Source organism: Cuculus canorus, chromosome Z (assembly GCF_017976375.1).
Source record: "Cuculus canorus isolate bCucCan1 chromosome Z, bCucCan1.pri, whole genome shotgun sequence".
In the NCBI taxonomy this organism is placed as follows: Eukaryota; Metazoa; Chordata; class Aves; order Cuculiformes; family Cuculidae; genus Cuculus; species Cuculus canorus.
This window is the reverse complement of record NC_071441.1, coordinates 64,665,563-64,679,435: the sequence shown is the minus strand read 5'-3', so window position 1 is coordinate 64,679,435 and position 13,873 is coordinate 64,665,563. Positions and strand designations below refer to the sequence as shown.

At 37.5% G+C, this 13,873-nt stretch overlaps 1 protein-coding gene across 3 annotated transcripts in view; it reads right to left on the bottom strand.

Moving 5' to 3' along the window:
- RASGRF2 (Ras protein specific guanine nucleotide releasing factor 2) overlaps positions 1-13,873 on the bottom strand; it is a 134,895-nt gene that overhangs the window by 23,609 nt on the left and 97,413 nt on the right. For all 3 annotated transcript variants that reach the window (XR_008447713.1, XM_009560298.2, XM_009560297.2), the window contains exon 18: positions 8,307-8,413. Coding sequence is in view for 2 of the 3 variants with exons in the window: in XM_009560298.2 (XP_009558593.1) it covers positions 8,307-8,413 (107 nt within the window). In the remaining variant the exon portion in view is untranslated. The remainder of the gene's footprint in view (positions 1-8,306; positions 8,414-13,873) is intronic.

Here is a 13,873-nt window from a genome sequence, read left to right as displayed (position 1 = left end):
AAGCCTTTGTAAAATGTCCCTCCCCAGCTTTCCAGTAGCCCCTTCAGGTACTGTATTTGCAGTTCTTATTGAGATGTTAATTTGAATTAGGCAGAGAAATTAGCTAAGATTTCCGAGCAAAATGTAAACTTTTAAGTCCACTACATACCTGAAAAAGATATTTCTTTCCTATTTATTTAATATTTATACTGCAAAACCACTTAAGAAATGTGCAGACACAGAAAAAATGACAGCTGATGAGTTAAGCAGGAAGTCTGCCTTGGAGTCACCTAGGAAAAGAATAGGATGTGCAAAGTTCCCAACTGATCAAAAGCACCTAGCACCATCTTCAGCATCACTTAATGAAGTTTCCAGCAGAAGACCTCAGCAACAGAGAGAAGAGTATTAGTTTTGCTGTCATCCACCTTCACTATGAAAGCAAAAGCCTCCTTTGAAACTGCAGAGCATCAAAGTCAGGATGATTATATTTAAGTAGACTCATAACCAGCCTGATGGTCTCTACCATGCAGAAGATAAGACAGCAATATTTTCTTTATAAAGTGCAGCAACTTCCCTTGCCAGGAGGAGCTAGGAAAGCTGTGCTGCAGTACAAAAAGTGCTTGAGAAGCAACCTATTCCAGTTGAGTAAAAATAATAAAAAATAAAGAAAGAAAGAAAGAAAAAGAGAGGGTGATGGATTCAGAATCACTGGCCAGAAGAAAAAAGACAGTAGCAGAGATAGCACAAAGCAAGAAAAGAAAACATAGCCATGCTGATGGAGTAGAACAAGAAATATGTAGATTTATTATTATTTATACAGAGAATATAATATTCAAGTTTTGACATGGGGTCAGTGAAACCCCAAAAAGCCCTTATTCCTCTCTTTCTTTAAGTCTTCCTAAGTGAAAGGAAACATTCTTCATTTAAATGACATGAGGAAACATTGAATAACTCAGAAAAATAAAAAGAGCTAAAAAATGGAGAACCTTATTTATATTTGAATGTGTGAGCAATTTGGCTACAGAAAACCCTGTAGGGAAGGAAGGAAGGAAGGAAGGAAGGAAGGAAGGAAGGAAGGAAGGAAGGAAGGAAGGAAGGAAGGAAGGAAGGAAGGGAGGAAGGAAGGGAGGAAGGAATGGGCAGGAGGAGAGAGAGGAAGGAATTGTTCATGGAGAAATCACAAATAACTTCTGGAGGGGATCCATTCAGAGAGTTACATCATCCAACTTCAACACAACCCTACACGCTTCATGTAAAAATAATCTCAACTAATTTTGGCTCTGAAACTAGAGCCAACTTTTCAACTCCTCAGGCATCTGCTTATAAAGCAAAAAAAAAGAGCCAACTGATAGGCTGGCTTCGGTGTCCTATGATTGTCATGTGAAGGGGAGGCAGGGGAGTACAAGTTGTGAGGATAAATGTAGCACTACTCCCTCATGACAGCCTTTGCTGAATGCACTTGGTTTATATTAGTTTATCTCTCTTTATCATTCTAATTTTCTGTTATATAGTATTATGCTCTGAGAAGACCTGAGAATGAAAGGTTTTCCAGATGCTCTGGCCAGCATTGGGGTAATGTGCCATGGCATTCGGAGCTGTCAGAGCTCATCACAGGTAAGGGACTGGCTCTACCCAGCTGACTGAGAGTCTTTCCCAGGTTGGAAGCCTTTTTTTCAAGCAGGGAAGGAAGAGACCTGACTTCTTTTCAATTGAGATTCCCAGAGCTGGCATGCACACCCGCTTTCTTTCCATAGACACTCCCAGATGTAGCTGGTATTACCAACACAAGTAAGAAGACTCACTTGAAATCTTTCCCCAGCCACTTCTCTTCATGTTGTGAATAACTACTTAGTGAACATTTTTCAATCCATAAACCACAAGTAAGAGAAACAAAAGAGGGATGTGTAAGACGGAAATATAGAGAAGCAGAAAAGAGAAATATGGGGAAAGAACAAGAAGTGGTCACATTTCTAAAATGGAAGGAGAAGAAGATAGAGAGAACTAAGAAGAAATGACTGGCAAAGAGAGAAATTGGTGAGACTTTCACATATTAGCTAGAGATGACAAAGTTTTAAGAGACATCTGGAAGAGAAAATGCTCTGAGGGAGAGGATGGAATAGTTAAATTAACAAAAGGAGAAGAAAAATCTATGAAGAATTAAAAATGCCAGATGTGAAAGAGAAGGAAATCAGCATGTAAAGCTAGAGTCAGGGTTTTGGATGTCTCTCTGAGTACTCAAAGGAAGTGGAGATGCTGTGTGTGAACTAATTGTTCTTTGCACCCAACTGCAGCAGCAAACTGAAAACAGCAGATGGACATAGACACTAAGACTAGCATTGCTACTGGCTACAAATGACCACTTCAAAATGATGGGCTAATGACAAAATCCTGTGGGAAACTCAGTATTGCAGATATCCAGGGGTAAAAGAGATCTACGGAAGGACTATTTACAAGGAACTTGGAAGATTTTTAAAGATATGAGATTTGCACTACAATTTTAATATATCCGCTCTCATGTCAAAGTGTAAACAGATAATTATTTCAATGGCATTAGTGGAGTGAATCTTAATCTTCTAAACAGCAGATCAAACTCTATCACGTTAACCAGACTTACCGCTGTGGTGCAGTCCTCTAAAACAATATTTCTCTTTTTCAGCATAAAGGCGCACTTCAGCTATCACAGATAATTGGACTGAGGGAAATGTTTATTTTAGATACAGCGAAGGCAGAGATAAAAGATATTACAACTGTCTATCAGGAAAATACAGTCCCGAACTTCAAGTAAGTCTGGCTTACTTCAAGAAGCAAACAAAGGACAACAGCTTTGTTTGCCAGTTAGTTTCAAATGCAAAGAGACAGCAGTCATCTGGGGAAGAATGCTAGTCTGATTCTATAGTATCAGCACTAGCTAGTCACTGCTGATGGAACATAATCAGGTTAAAAGTACAAGCTATGTTAACAGCATGAGTAATTCTCAACACATACAATGCAAACCTCTCCTATTCAAGCACTGTAAACCCTGTAGCAGAAAGAAATCTTGAATGAAGTATCTAGCCATTATTTGTTGTCAGATTAAAGAGTTCAGGATAGATAAGAAATGTGACATCCCTGTGTGTACATTCTGGGATGTAATACATTCAAGGGCTTTGAAGAAAGAACTCAGTGAAGACCTATCCGGCTCCAGCAGAAGTGCGTGCAGATTAGCACTAATTAGTTCAACTGACTGCAAGCTTGGCTACCATTCTAAGGATGACTCACATTCCCTGAAGGGTCATGGTAAGCAAACCCTTACACTTCTCCAGTCTTCGCACAGAGCATAGCCACCATCAAGTGCATTACTATTCAATGCATAACTGTATTCTGCAAAGGGCATAATTCTATGCAAACTAGTTTTCTTCACTAACTGACCAACGGCATGCTGGAAGACTCACTCGGGGTTCCCTTGCTCTCTTTCTCTGGGACAATTTCTTTGCTTCTTCCACTTACCATTTGTACCATCAAACCTGTTTCTTTCTGAAAGAATCCTAGAAATGTCTTTGCTGTTTCAATGCAGAGGCCAAGGATCCTAGTGTTTATTTGAAATGTAGTTAAAATGCAGCATACCTTGCTGTTCTCTAAGTGTAATTTAAGTGTAATTTGTTCACTTTTCTACAATAAACTTATGATAACTTTGCTAGGTATCATATTCATTACTTTATGCCTTTAAACATGAGCCAAGAAGGCCTCACGTAAAGGAATTTTCAACTTATTTTTTATTTCAGTGTACAAAATGGAACTGGCCAATTCAAGTGCAATAAAACCATTTCCCACTAACGGAAATCATCTTTGCTGGGACAATTTTCTGTACACAGGTGTCCTCATAAACTGTAGGTGCTATCAGTAAGTACATCTGTAAAACTTTCTGCTGAAAACACAACATAGCTTCATTTGTATGAGCAAGAAAATGACTTGCAGTAGATTATTCCACAGCTGAAGCAACACAGGTATAAGGCACAAGACTCTGTACTGTACTCTTAAAATGCAAGCCATGGTCTGCTACCTAGATCTTGAAGTAACTTTATAATTCACTGACAGTGTTTAGCAGCCATCTAGTTTGTAAGAGAGTTAAGATGTGCCAATTTATTCCAGCTGGGATCTTCAAAGAAGCCAGCACGAACAAGCATCCAGCTGTCATTCAAAACTGGGAAGTCTGGAGAAGCCAGCCTCACCTTCTTCATCAGCAGATGTGAAAGCTTGCTCCCTGGACAAGCTCCATTTCAATCTACTTGCCACAGAAGCAGAAAAAAACCCCTGCATTTTGTAACATGAAATGTTAGACAAAAAAGTATTGTTAAAGAAATTGAGGCTGCAAGACCTCACTAGGATAATGAAAATCATACCAAGTCTTTCTCCTCTGTGACACCTTTTCCTTTCCTATTTTCCCTCTCTAGCAGAGTCAGTGTGAGTTTTATCCTAATGAGCCCTTTCAGTTCCCATCAATGGTCTTGTCTTCACAATGACTGTCTGCTTCATCATTTGTGTTTCCATTGTTTTCAACATGAGAATCCTATGCTGTTCCTCTCAAATACATTTTAAAATCAAAATGTAAACATGAACATTCTGCTATTATTTTGGGCAAATAGAAATCTTTGTTGGGTTGTAGGTGGCTGAATAAAAAAGACACAGGAAAGTAGGGGAAAAAAAGAAGAGGCATAGAGAATAAAAGAAACAAAAATGTAAATAAAACCCCTGGTAAACCTAAATGAGCAATTTTCCACGCTGTGCATGTTTTGGGTGATGAGCAATACAGGTTTGATTTCTCTTGCTCAATGTGGTAAAAACAAAAAGTATATATGATACTATGTAAGAATGTTTTTTTTCCCAATTTTTATCTGTGCTTTGGAAGCTCCTAGAGGCTTTAATTACTTCTTTCTGCCCTTCTGAATGGGGTGCAGATCTGGCACTACCACTGTATATTTACTTGGGATTTAAGTGAGGCTTTGTATGACCTAAGTTTTAAAAACTATTAACCTTTTTCATAAGCATAGTTTAGTATGATTTCAGGATAACAAAACCCCTTATAAAACCACATCATTGCTAAATATGCTAAAATGTTAATTTTAATGATTTCATTTTCTGGCCACAGACAATCTTGCATACTAAATACTACTCACACTCAGGTAAATTAATAAAACATATGCTTTAAAAAAAAACCTCCAACCTTAAACCATCCACAACTGCAGTTTTGACACTGTTGCAAGATACTGTAGGAATCTATTTCATTCCATAGCCCAGAAAAGATTCCCAAACCTTGGCCAAGGATTTGCTAGAGAAAAGTGAGGAAACACAAGGAGCTGAAGCATTTGTTTGGATAATTCCTCTATCCCCTGTTTCATGCACTAACTCTGAACTGTCTTATTATACATTAGAGAACGCACTCTGAAGCAATCCAGAGGGATCCAGAGGGATCCAGAGGAAGGGGTGGAGGGTAGGGAATAACTAAGTGGGATGATATATGTAAGAGCACTTTTAACAGATGGTTGTATGTTAGTTTCTATACATTGCACACATTTCTGAATACAGCCTGCACACTCCTATGTGACTGTGCAGCACCTCATGTGCTCTGACCACTAGAACACAATAAATCAGCACAGTAATTTAGGCAGACAAATAACTTGTAAAGAATTAACTGTCACTGGTGGACCAGAGAGCACCAAACCAGAGTTATTATGCAGCAGGTTTATTAACAAGCTGCAGCACTAAACACGTCTGCAGTATCATCTAACACACTAAAAAGAAAGCCCTACAGTTTACCCATTTAAAGTACTGGCTCCTCTTTACATCTAGTGCTAAGGAAGCAGATCATCTTTTGCAATGGCACAAGTGAGCAATGACCACAAAGATCTCAGGCACATCACAAGAACAGAATGCCAGACAGTGGAAGAAGCTTCTCCCACAGAACACAGAATTTGCTCATTTGATGCTGGGCATTTTTGAAGCAAAAGTGATTTTAAGCCAAGCAGAGAAAAAATAGCATAGTATCAGCAAAACGTACCAAACCGTACATTTATTTTTGCGAATAGCAACTTATTTTGTTACCGTGTTTGTTTTTTCAAGAGAATAAAACCTGTCTTTAGCGGCTGATGAAGGTGAAGGATGCTTCAAATGCATTAAGTGACCAGAGAATAATGCAAATACCTAAATATATAACAAAGTTTTCGGCAGATCTGTTGATCACATAGAATTTTACTGCTTACACTGTTTTGTCATTTTGGAAACCTAATAAGCACTTCTTCACCAGACGCTACTGGTTAAGGGTTCTCTAGCTTGCCATTTGTGTTGTTATTATAAAATGAGACTCTGAACTACTGCTCTCCCAGGACTATACATATTTACTGCCAACATTTCACACTGTTTGGCCAGACAGTCGTTCTTCACTTGCCCTCTTTAAAGCAGTCCTGTCCCACATTTTCTTGGCAGAAACTAGTCAGACTAATTTCTTAGGTCTTCTCTCCTTTCTCTCTCCCTAGCCTCACAAGTAAGCAACACAAAATGCTGATTTCATGCTCTTTTGCGCTAACTTTTGTTACTTTCTGTGCCAAAGCCCTTGCATTTTAAAATATTTGATATACTGAAATACAGGATTAAGAGATATAGAGAATTAAAAGCTGCCACCTTTGCCACGATAAAAATAAAAGGCAGTGAGAGAGTAGGGAGTCCAGGAAATAGCTTCCACTTTGAAAATGCATAGTGTTGAACTACTACTCATTGCCTTTGTTGTCTTAATATTTTTAAAAGAATACTAATTGTAAACATTATGCAAAAGTAGGTGTAAAAGTATTCAGGACAATATTATATTTCTGCATATCATGGGTACTTCTGAAATAAAAACACAGACTTGTATTTTTAGGGAGTATTTTGGTAAGTTGCCACAATGACAGTATGCTTGCACTCTTCATTTTCACTGCATTTATGACAGAGAAACATCACAACTCAATTAGGGTCAGTTCAGAAACTCAAACTTCAGTCCAAATAGTTGTTATCAGTTTCTTAATGTAGATCCAAGTATGATGACTCCTAACATTTTCACACGACATTAATTAACCATTTTTTTCATTGGCGCAGAGGGTCAACTCAATTCAGAGCACTTAGTAAATACAAACTGTGGCAGAGGCACAGTAAGAACATACAGTACACTAACATAACACATAACAGAAATAACAGACTCCTGCTCTATTTGTGACAGATAAAGATTTTGCCATGCAAGGATTTTCATTTAACAGGTAGTCAAAGAGAATTTGGTGCACATACATTGTTCTCAGTAAATAAAAATGTTTGATCATTGGCACGATGCCAAGCAAGGCTTTATTAATCTTTTCTGGGCTGTTTAGTTTTTCAAACAGAACTAATTTTTTAAAGACTTCATTCACCAGCAAACAACCTATATGAAAATAAAACCTATTACATGGGAAAAAAGGGAACTGAGTTTGACATAGGACAGTCTGACATTGCTGCAGTTAGCTGTGCAACAAACCCTTTTCAGATCTAGTGTTCTTATTAGCATATAGTGACAAAGCAGTCTGTAATTGCCACGAAGTACCATCAACCCAAGGTGTAAAAAAATCTTTCATTTGCCTCTAAAGTGCTCTCACTCCTTCTCTTTCCTTCCCTCCTTCTTTCTTTCCTTCCTTCATTCTTTACATCTCTTTTTCTCTCCTTCCCTCCTTTGTTTCTTTCAGTAATTTTCCTATTAGTCCTCTACATGCACACCAAAATCTTCCAACATTTGTCTCACCTGGCATCTGAGAGGACATGAAATTCCACTGGCTACACAGAATTTTTCGTCTCCCTCTGTCAATTCAGTTTTATGATTATGTATCAGACCCATGGTCCTGTCATGGTTATAGAATGACCAACACGAAGGACTGGTGGCCCTTTCAATATACACTTCAGAACAAATAAATAGATATCTGTATGCAAACACAAGTAAGCAAACACATTCAGTTACAATAACTGAACCAAGCTGCCTATTGCAGGAACACTGACAATTTGAAGGATTAATCCAACCTGGTCATCATGTATTTCAACACTTACTACAACAATGAAGCACTCACACACAATGTTATCAGGAAAACCATCATAATTATTTTCTGGAGAGCTTGGCAAGGCTAGATGAAGCATTCTTCACTTGCTTAATGGTATGTTTTTTCATATTATCTTCACAGCACTGACTTTTCAGGTTGTTTGACCTCCACTACACTATACAGCAGTAATGTCTGAAAAATATATTGTACAGAGAACACAGGAATATCACAGATGGAAAGGTGACAGGTGCAACAGAAGAATACCTGAGAATGCTTGGAGACCCAGTGGCGCAAGACATTTAGGACACGATTTGTAGCTGCTCTGCGTATTATGAATTCTTTGTCGCACATGCGCTCAGAATTGTTAAATCCTGTGCAGAAAAAACAGACATAGTAGTTAATGGAGGTAACACAGCCTGAATAACTTGCGTAAACTTAAAGATCATAAGACATTCATGTGTAATATTTAAAAGGACAGATATCTATATAAATTTCAAACATGAGTACTTAGACTGCTGAAATTCTGCAAGATCAACAGAATACAGACACCTCCCTTAGGTCAGCATTCCGTTTTAGAAAGACGAAGAATATTTGCCCGCTTCATTAACATTGGGTCTCCCTCCAATATGAAAGAAAATAACAGTAAAAACCAGAATCAGAGCAAAAATGTACAGGGCCTGTAATCAAGCAGATTACAGAAGGAAAGTAAGTATGATTTAGAAATGGTAAAGAGGTAAATTTCAGAAGCAGTAAAGAAATAGAGGAGAAGAGTAGTTTAAACGCAAAGGAGAAGAAGGTAAACACAAGAAATGTTCCATCATAAGAGCAGTATTGTACAGGCTCTGCTAAACAACTAACGCTGTTCAAATACGCTATTTGGTTTCTACCACTGAGGTGACAAGAAAGTGAGGAGGTTGGAAGAAACACATTTACAGACCCAGCTGCCTGAGAACAAAGATTTGCCAACTGCAGCATTTCCACACACATCTTGAAAAGGCAAGATTTTTTTTTTTAGTTAACAATATTTACTTATAAGAAAATATTTTTTAAAATTAACAAGAAAGTTTCTTCCTACACGCACACTATTGCTTCTTTCTCTTCTCGTTCTGATTTAGTTTTAGCATAAGTACAATTTGTATAATAAAATGGTCACATTATTTTAATAAAAAACAATTACTACTAAAGCCCTGATTATTTTTTTTATTGATAACTCTGAATGTACACTCTGAAGATTATGGTTTTCTAAGTTTCTGTTAGACTTAGTCTTACATTGTGCTGCCTTCCATTTCACTCAGTGTAGAACCCAGGGAACAACCAGAACCACCCTTCCAAATGACTAGTACTTTACTACTTTTTTGGCATAAAAGCAGTTCAAAAGCCCATATATTATTATAAATAGCAAAGGCAGATTAAACTTCTATTTATGCTGTGAGAAACCCTTTGGAAGTATTCTTAGAGGCTAGTATTAGTTTTGCTCTATTTTTTTTAAAGACAACTCAAAAAACCTAAAATGCCGACCTATATTTTTGGAAAGATAAGCAGGAAAAAAAAATTTAACTGCAATCTTACATGTTTTATTGCAGGCTGTACCCGAAAACATGAATGTGTTTTCTATACTTACATTCCAAGGAAGCTTTTTAAACTATGGCATATTACATTGTAGCTGACATCTAAGATTCAATAACAAAGGAAGTTTCATATTAAAAAATCTTCAGGAGTTTTATTGCCCATAAACAGCAAAGTAAACAATCTCAGAGGTTTTACTCAGTAAAAGGTAACCTAGGCAACATTTTGTGTGTTAATTTTCTATGCCTTTCACAGTTAATCTCTTGCAGAAGCAATAGGCATACACATTATAAACTGTTCAATTAGCCACTTAATTGCAGCAATGAAAGTCACAATGAAAATTATATATTAAAGCAGAGGAGTCTTTATCAAAGTAACATTAAGGAAAAGAAGTTTCAGTAAGCTGGAAGAAACACAGAAAGAAGCCTACAGAGACAGTTTTCAGTTAGATGCAGAAAGAATAAAAAGAGCAAGAAAGGAAAAAGGAAAACCTCCAGAGACCACTTCAGCAAACTTCTTTGGTCTTCAGAATTTCATCAGTTTTTAAGCAGTAATTAGCTTGTTGCAGAGAATAAACACCATGTTCACTCAAATCCACATTGTCAGTACTTAATATTGATATCTCGAACCCATAAATGGAGATCTCCAGTTTTGTAAAAAAAAGAACTTAGCTGAATATCTATGCACAAATTAATTTAACTCCAAGCAGGTGATGCATTGTACATCTTCATGTACAAGACTTAAAATAAATAAATAAAGAAGTGAAGTATTTTTTTTCCAAAATAAAACTAGAAATCTATTTAATTCCATTCTGACTATGTTTTTAAATATCAAATAATTAATCAAGCCAGGATATGTTTCCTTCTTTCCTCACACAACATTTATCATTGTTCTTCATAGAAACAAAAAAGAATCCACAAGTCCTCAAGCAATACTCGCTGTCCAAGACTTAAATCTGCAGATGAATTTCGAAGGTCATGTTTATGGCATTTTCTCGCAGAAACTGAATGGAGTGGACCACCCACTATTCTCTGTATACTAGCTCAGCACACTTCCATTTTAATGTCTGGTTTTACGTCAAGGTTTTCCCTTAGGACTTGTTTTGAGTAGACCTCAGGTAGGCTCCACCTTCAGTAACTTCGACAATAGTTCCGCAGAGCTTGACCTTAGGCCAGAGCCAGGTATGCTAGAGAATAATACATCAAGCCCTTGGACCTTCCCAAGGCAACTGAGGCTGGAGCAGGACAAAGCTACTGGGACCTGCAGTGTCCAGAAAAAGAAGCCTCTGCTAGCAGTTCCTCTTCTATAATCCAGCACACTATTTCCAGGCAAATGCTTCTGAATAGATTTGGAAGTAACATGGAGCAGTTCATGGTAAAGGGACTGAGTATACTCCCACATCAAAAGAAACTGACAATATTCTGGGCAATGTCAGGGTCTTCCACCACAACACAGCTGAAGATAAAGAATTGCCTTTCATTAGGACAGAGCTGTGCAAGCCATCACTGACCAATGTGGGGAGATCTGCAGAAGTGAAACATATGATCTTCTCCAAGTCTATAATCAGAAGACATTTCAAAGTGAGAACCTGTTGAATGGTGTTTAGTACACTTCAAGCTCTTAGCTTTTCCATCCTGTACTGACTTTCAACTGAAGTGAGAGGCAGGACTGCCAGTATGTGATAGAAGTGGTTACCATCCACATAATTAAAATACCCATCAAGCACAGATTAATTAGATCAGTCTCAAAATTAGAAGTTATTTAATAACTGTTAATATTCACTAGCTAAGCTTAAATGGATCTATATACATGACTTTTTAATTAAAATTACAGAAAATAACTACTATTCTTCTATCTATTCACCTTTATATCAGATTAAGTAACTGCAAAGTTATACACAGATCTAAACCAGCAAAATTATTCAAACAAATGTGACAGCTCCTCACAATCAGCATAGCAATAGCTAAAACACTTCTTAATTTAAAGTGCTGGACTGTATCATTGAAGATACTAAGAAGATTATGTCATATCATTAGCCTAAAGAAAAGTTAGTGAATATTGATGGTGAAAACATAAGAAATCTTTGTAGTTCTTATGATCTTACATGGATAGGTCTTTTTGTTAACCAAAAGGTCAAAACATCTAAGAGAAAAGGTACTCAACAACATGGAAATTGCACAGAAGCATGGTATCTCTGTTAGGATCTCACAAAACTCAAAAAAAATGGAAAAAAAAGTCATCTGCAAGCAAGCAAGATCAGTAATTGTTTCTTTCTGGTCTTCTAACTTCAATAGAAAAAGTCTAAACAAAACACTAAAAAAAAGCTTAAAGACAACCTTATTGCTACAGCTGCACTAATATAGAAGCAGGAACATACAAAAAAAAGTCCTTAGCTAACATTGGTTTTGCTCCTCCTTTCAGACACATGGACTTCGGGACAGAAACTGCAAGGAGACATGACTATGGACTAAGATCTGAAGCCACTACCAAACCTATTTAAGCAGACATCGGTGAACTGTCACGGTGCACCAACGTTTCCTGCACTTTTAACAGTGCAAATTCCTTCTAATACACCAGCTTTACTGCTGCTCCTTGCTTCCTCCTCTCTTCTTCTGCCCACCTAATCCTCTCCTAGCACAACTTGAAACAAAACCCTGAGACACTATGACAAATGCAACTGTTCCATATTCTTAGCCTACTTGTTATGCATATTTTGAAGAGCACACCATACAACCCTATCTGGTTCTGCATGTTCATCTCACCACTTAACAGATAAACCATTTTCTTCTGCTTTCTACAGGGCAAAAAGCAACCTGAATTCTCCAACCCTGTCTACTTTTGCAACAAGTGACTCTGGTGCTAGTCTAACAGGAAGTCCAAGCTACCTCACCTATTGCAATAAAGCAGGAGACAGACAGAACCTTTCAGGACCACATACCACCTGCTCCACCTGCCCATTTTTAACTGTGAAACTGGACCTGCAGTAAGTGACTATGCAAAATATGCAATGTAAAATTTTGTTTCCATTTAAATCTGGTAGCCAGCTAAAATAAAGGGTGCTGACTCACAGACTAGAATTCAGAGCCAAGGTTTCAGACCAGATGTTGATCTGCGAGGAACAAGGGTTTCATCACATCTCTAAGGCCCATCTCAGAGATCATCCTTCCAAACAGTTTCCAAATGAGCTTTTAGAATTGCTGTATCCACTGCATTATTCCTTATATACATTCCCTACCTATTTCAAGTCTAGGAACAATTTTTAACACTGATTAAGCAGTCCAGAGCATAATATCATTCCTGTCTATGACTTGGACTTAGAAGCACTCCTAGCAGTGTTGGCTATAAATCTAAGTGGGCTTAAAGATTAACAAAATAGCCATATCTGATCAGATGAAATTTTACCTCGCTTGGTATCTAGAAGCAAATGCCTGCAAAATGAGTCATTAGAAGGTGTGATTTTGAAGTAATCTTTCCCATAGCATGTTATCCTTAGCATCAAGCACTTTGGGTGTTAACCACGTTACACTTAAAAGCAGCATGGTCACTTAAGTTCACCTGCATTGTGGTTCCAGGAGAGGAGAGACCTGAAGGTTCCCATCTAGCAGGATGACAACCTTTGCAAGGCTTCAAATAGGACTCTGTATACAACTGCCCACATCCAGACCCCACAGTGAGTGAAATAAGCTCAAACACTCTGTGGTGAATATCTGTTTCTCTCCTGAAGGAAGCAATCTTTCCACATTAAAAGTATCAGCAGTATTTCAAATCATTAATCATCTTAGTGGGCAGCTGCTTCAGTGAGTGCTACTTTCAAATAATGCTTTTCCCTGCTATCTGTTGATATTAATATATACAGCTTCCACAAATAGTTTCTTCACTTAATGGTGATGCAGAACTTCTACCACAGGCTGTCAAACACAATGTAAACCTGCCAGCATTGCTAGCTGCAGTGAATTACTTCTTTCAGTATAATTTAATCGCTCTGTTCAAGTATTTGTCTTCAGATTATGTTACGCAAAATCCAGTTTCAGCTTGAGATGTTTTTCTTACGTGCACCATAATCAAGAGTAATATTTTCATAGCTTCCCCTGTCACTAAAGATTAGGAAAGAAAAAAGGTGCTGAAGAAACATAAATCTCAACACCTGCAGATAAAACGGGATTAAATTATGACAATACCTTGTACATAACTAGCTCCTCTTATGCTAAAGTCAGAAGCAGTTTTTAGTGATAGATGTCCTTATTCCATCCATAAAGCAAAAAACT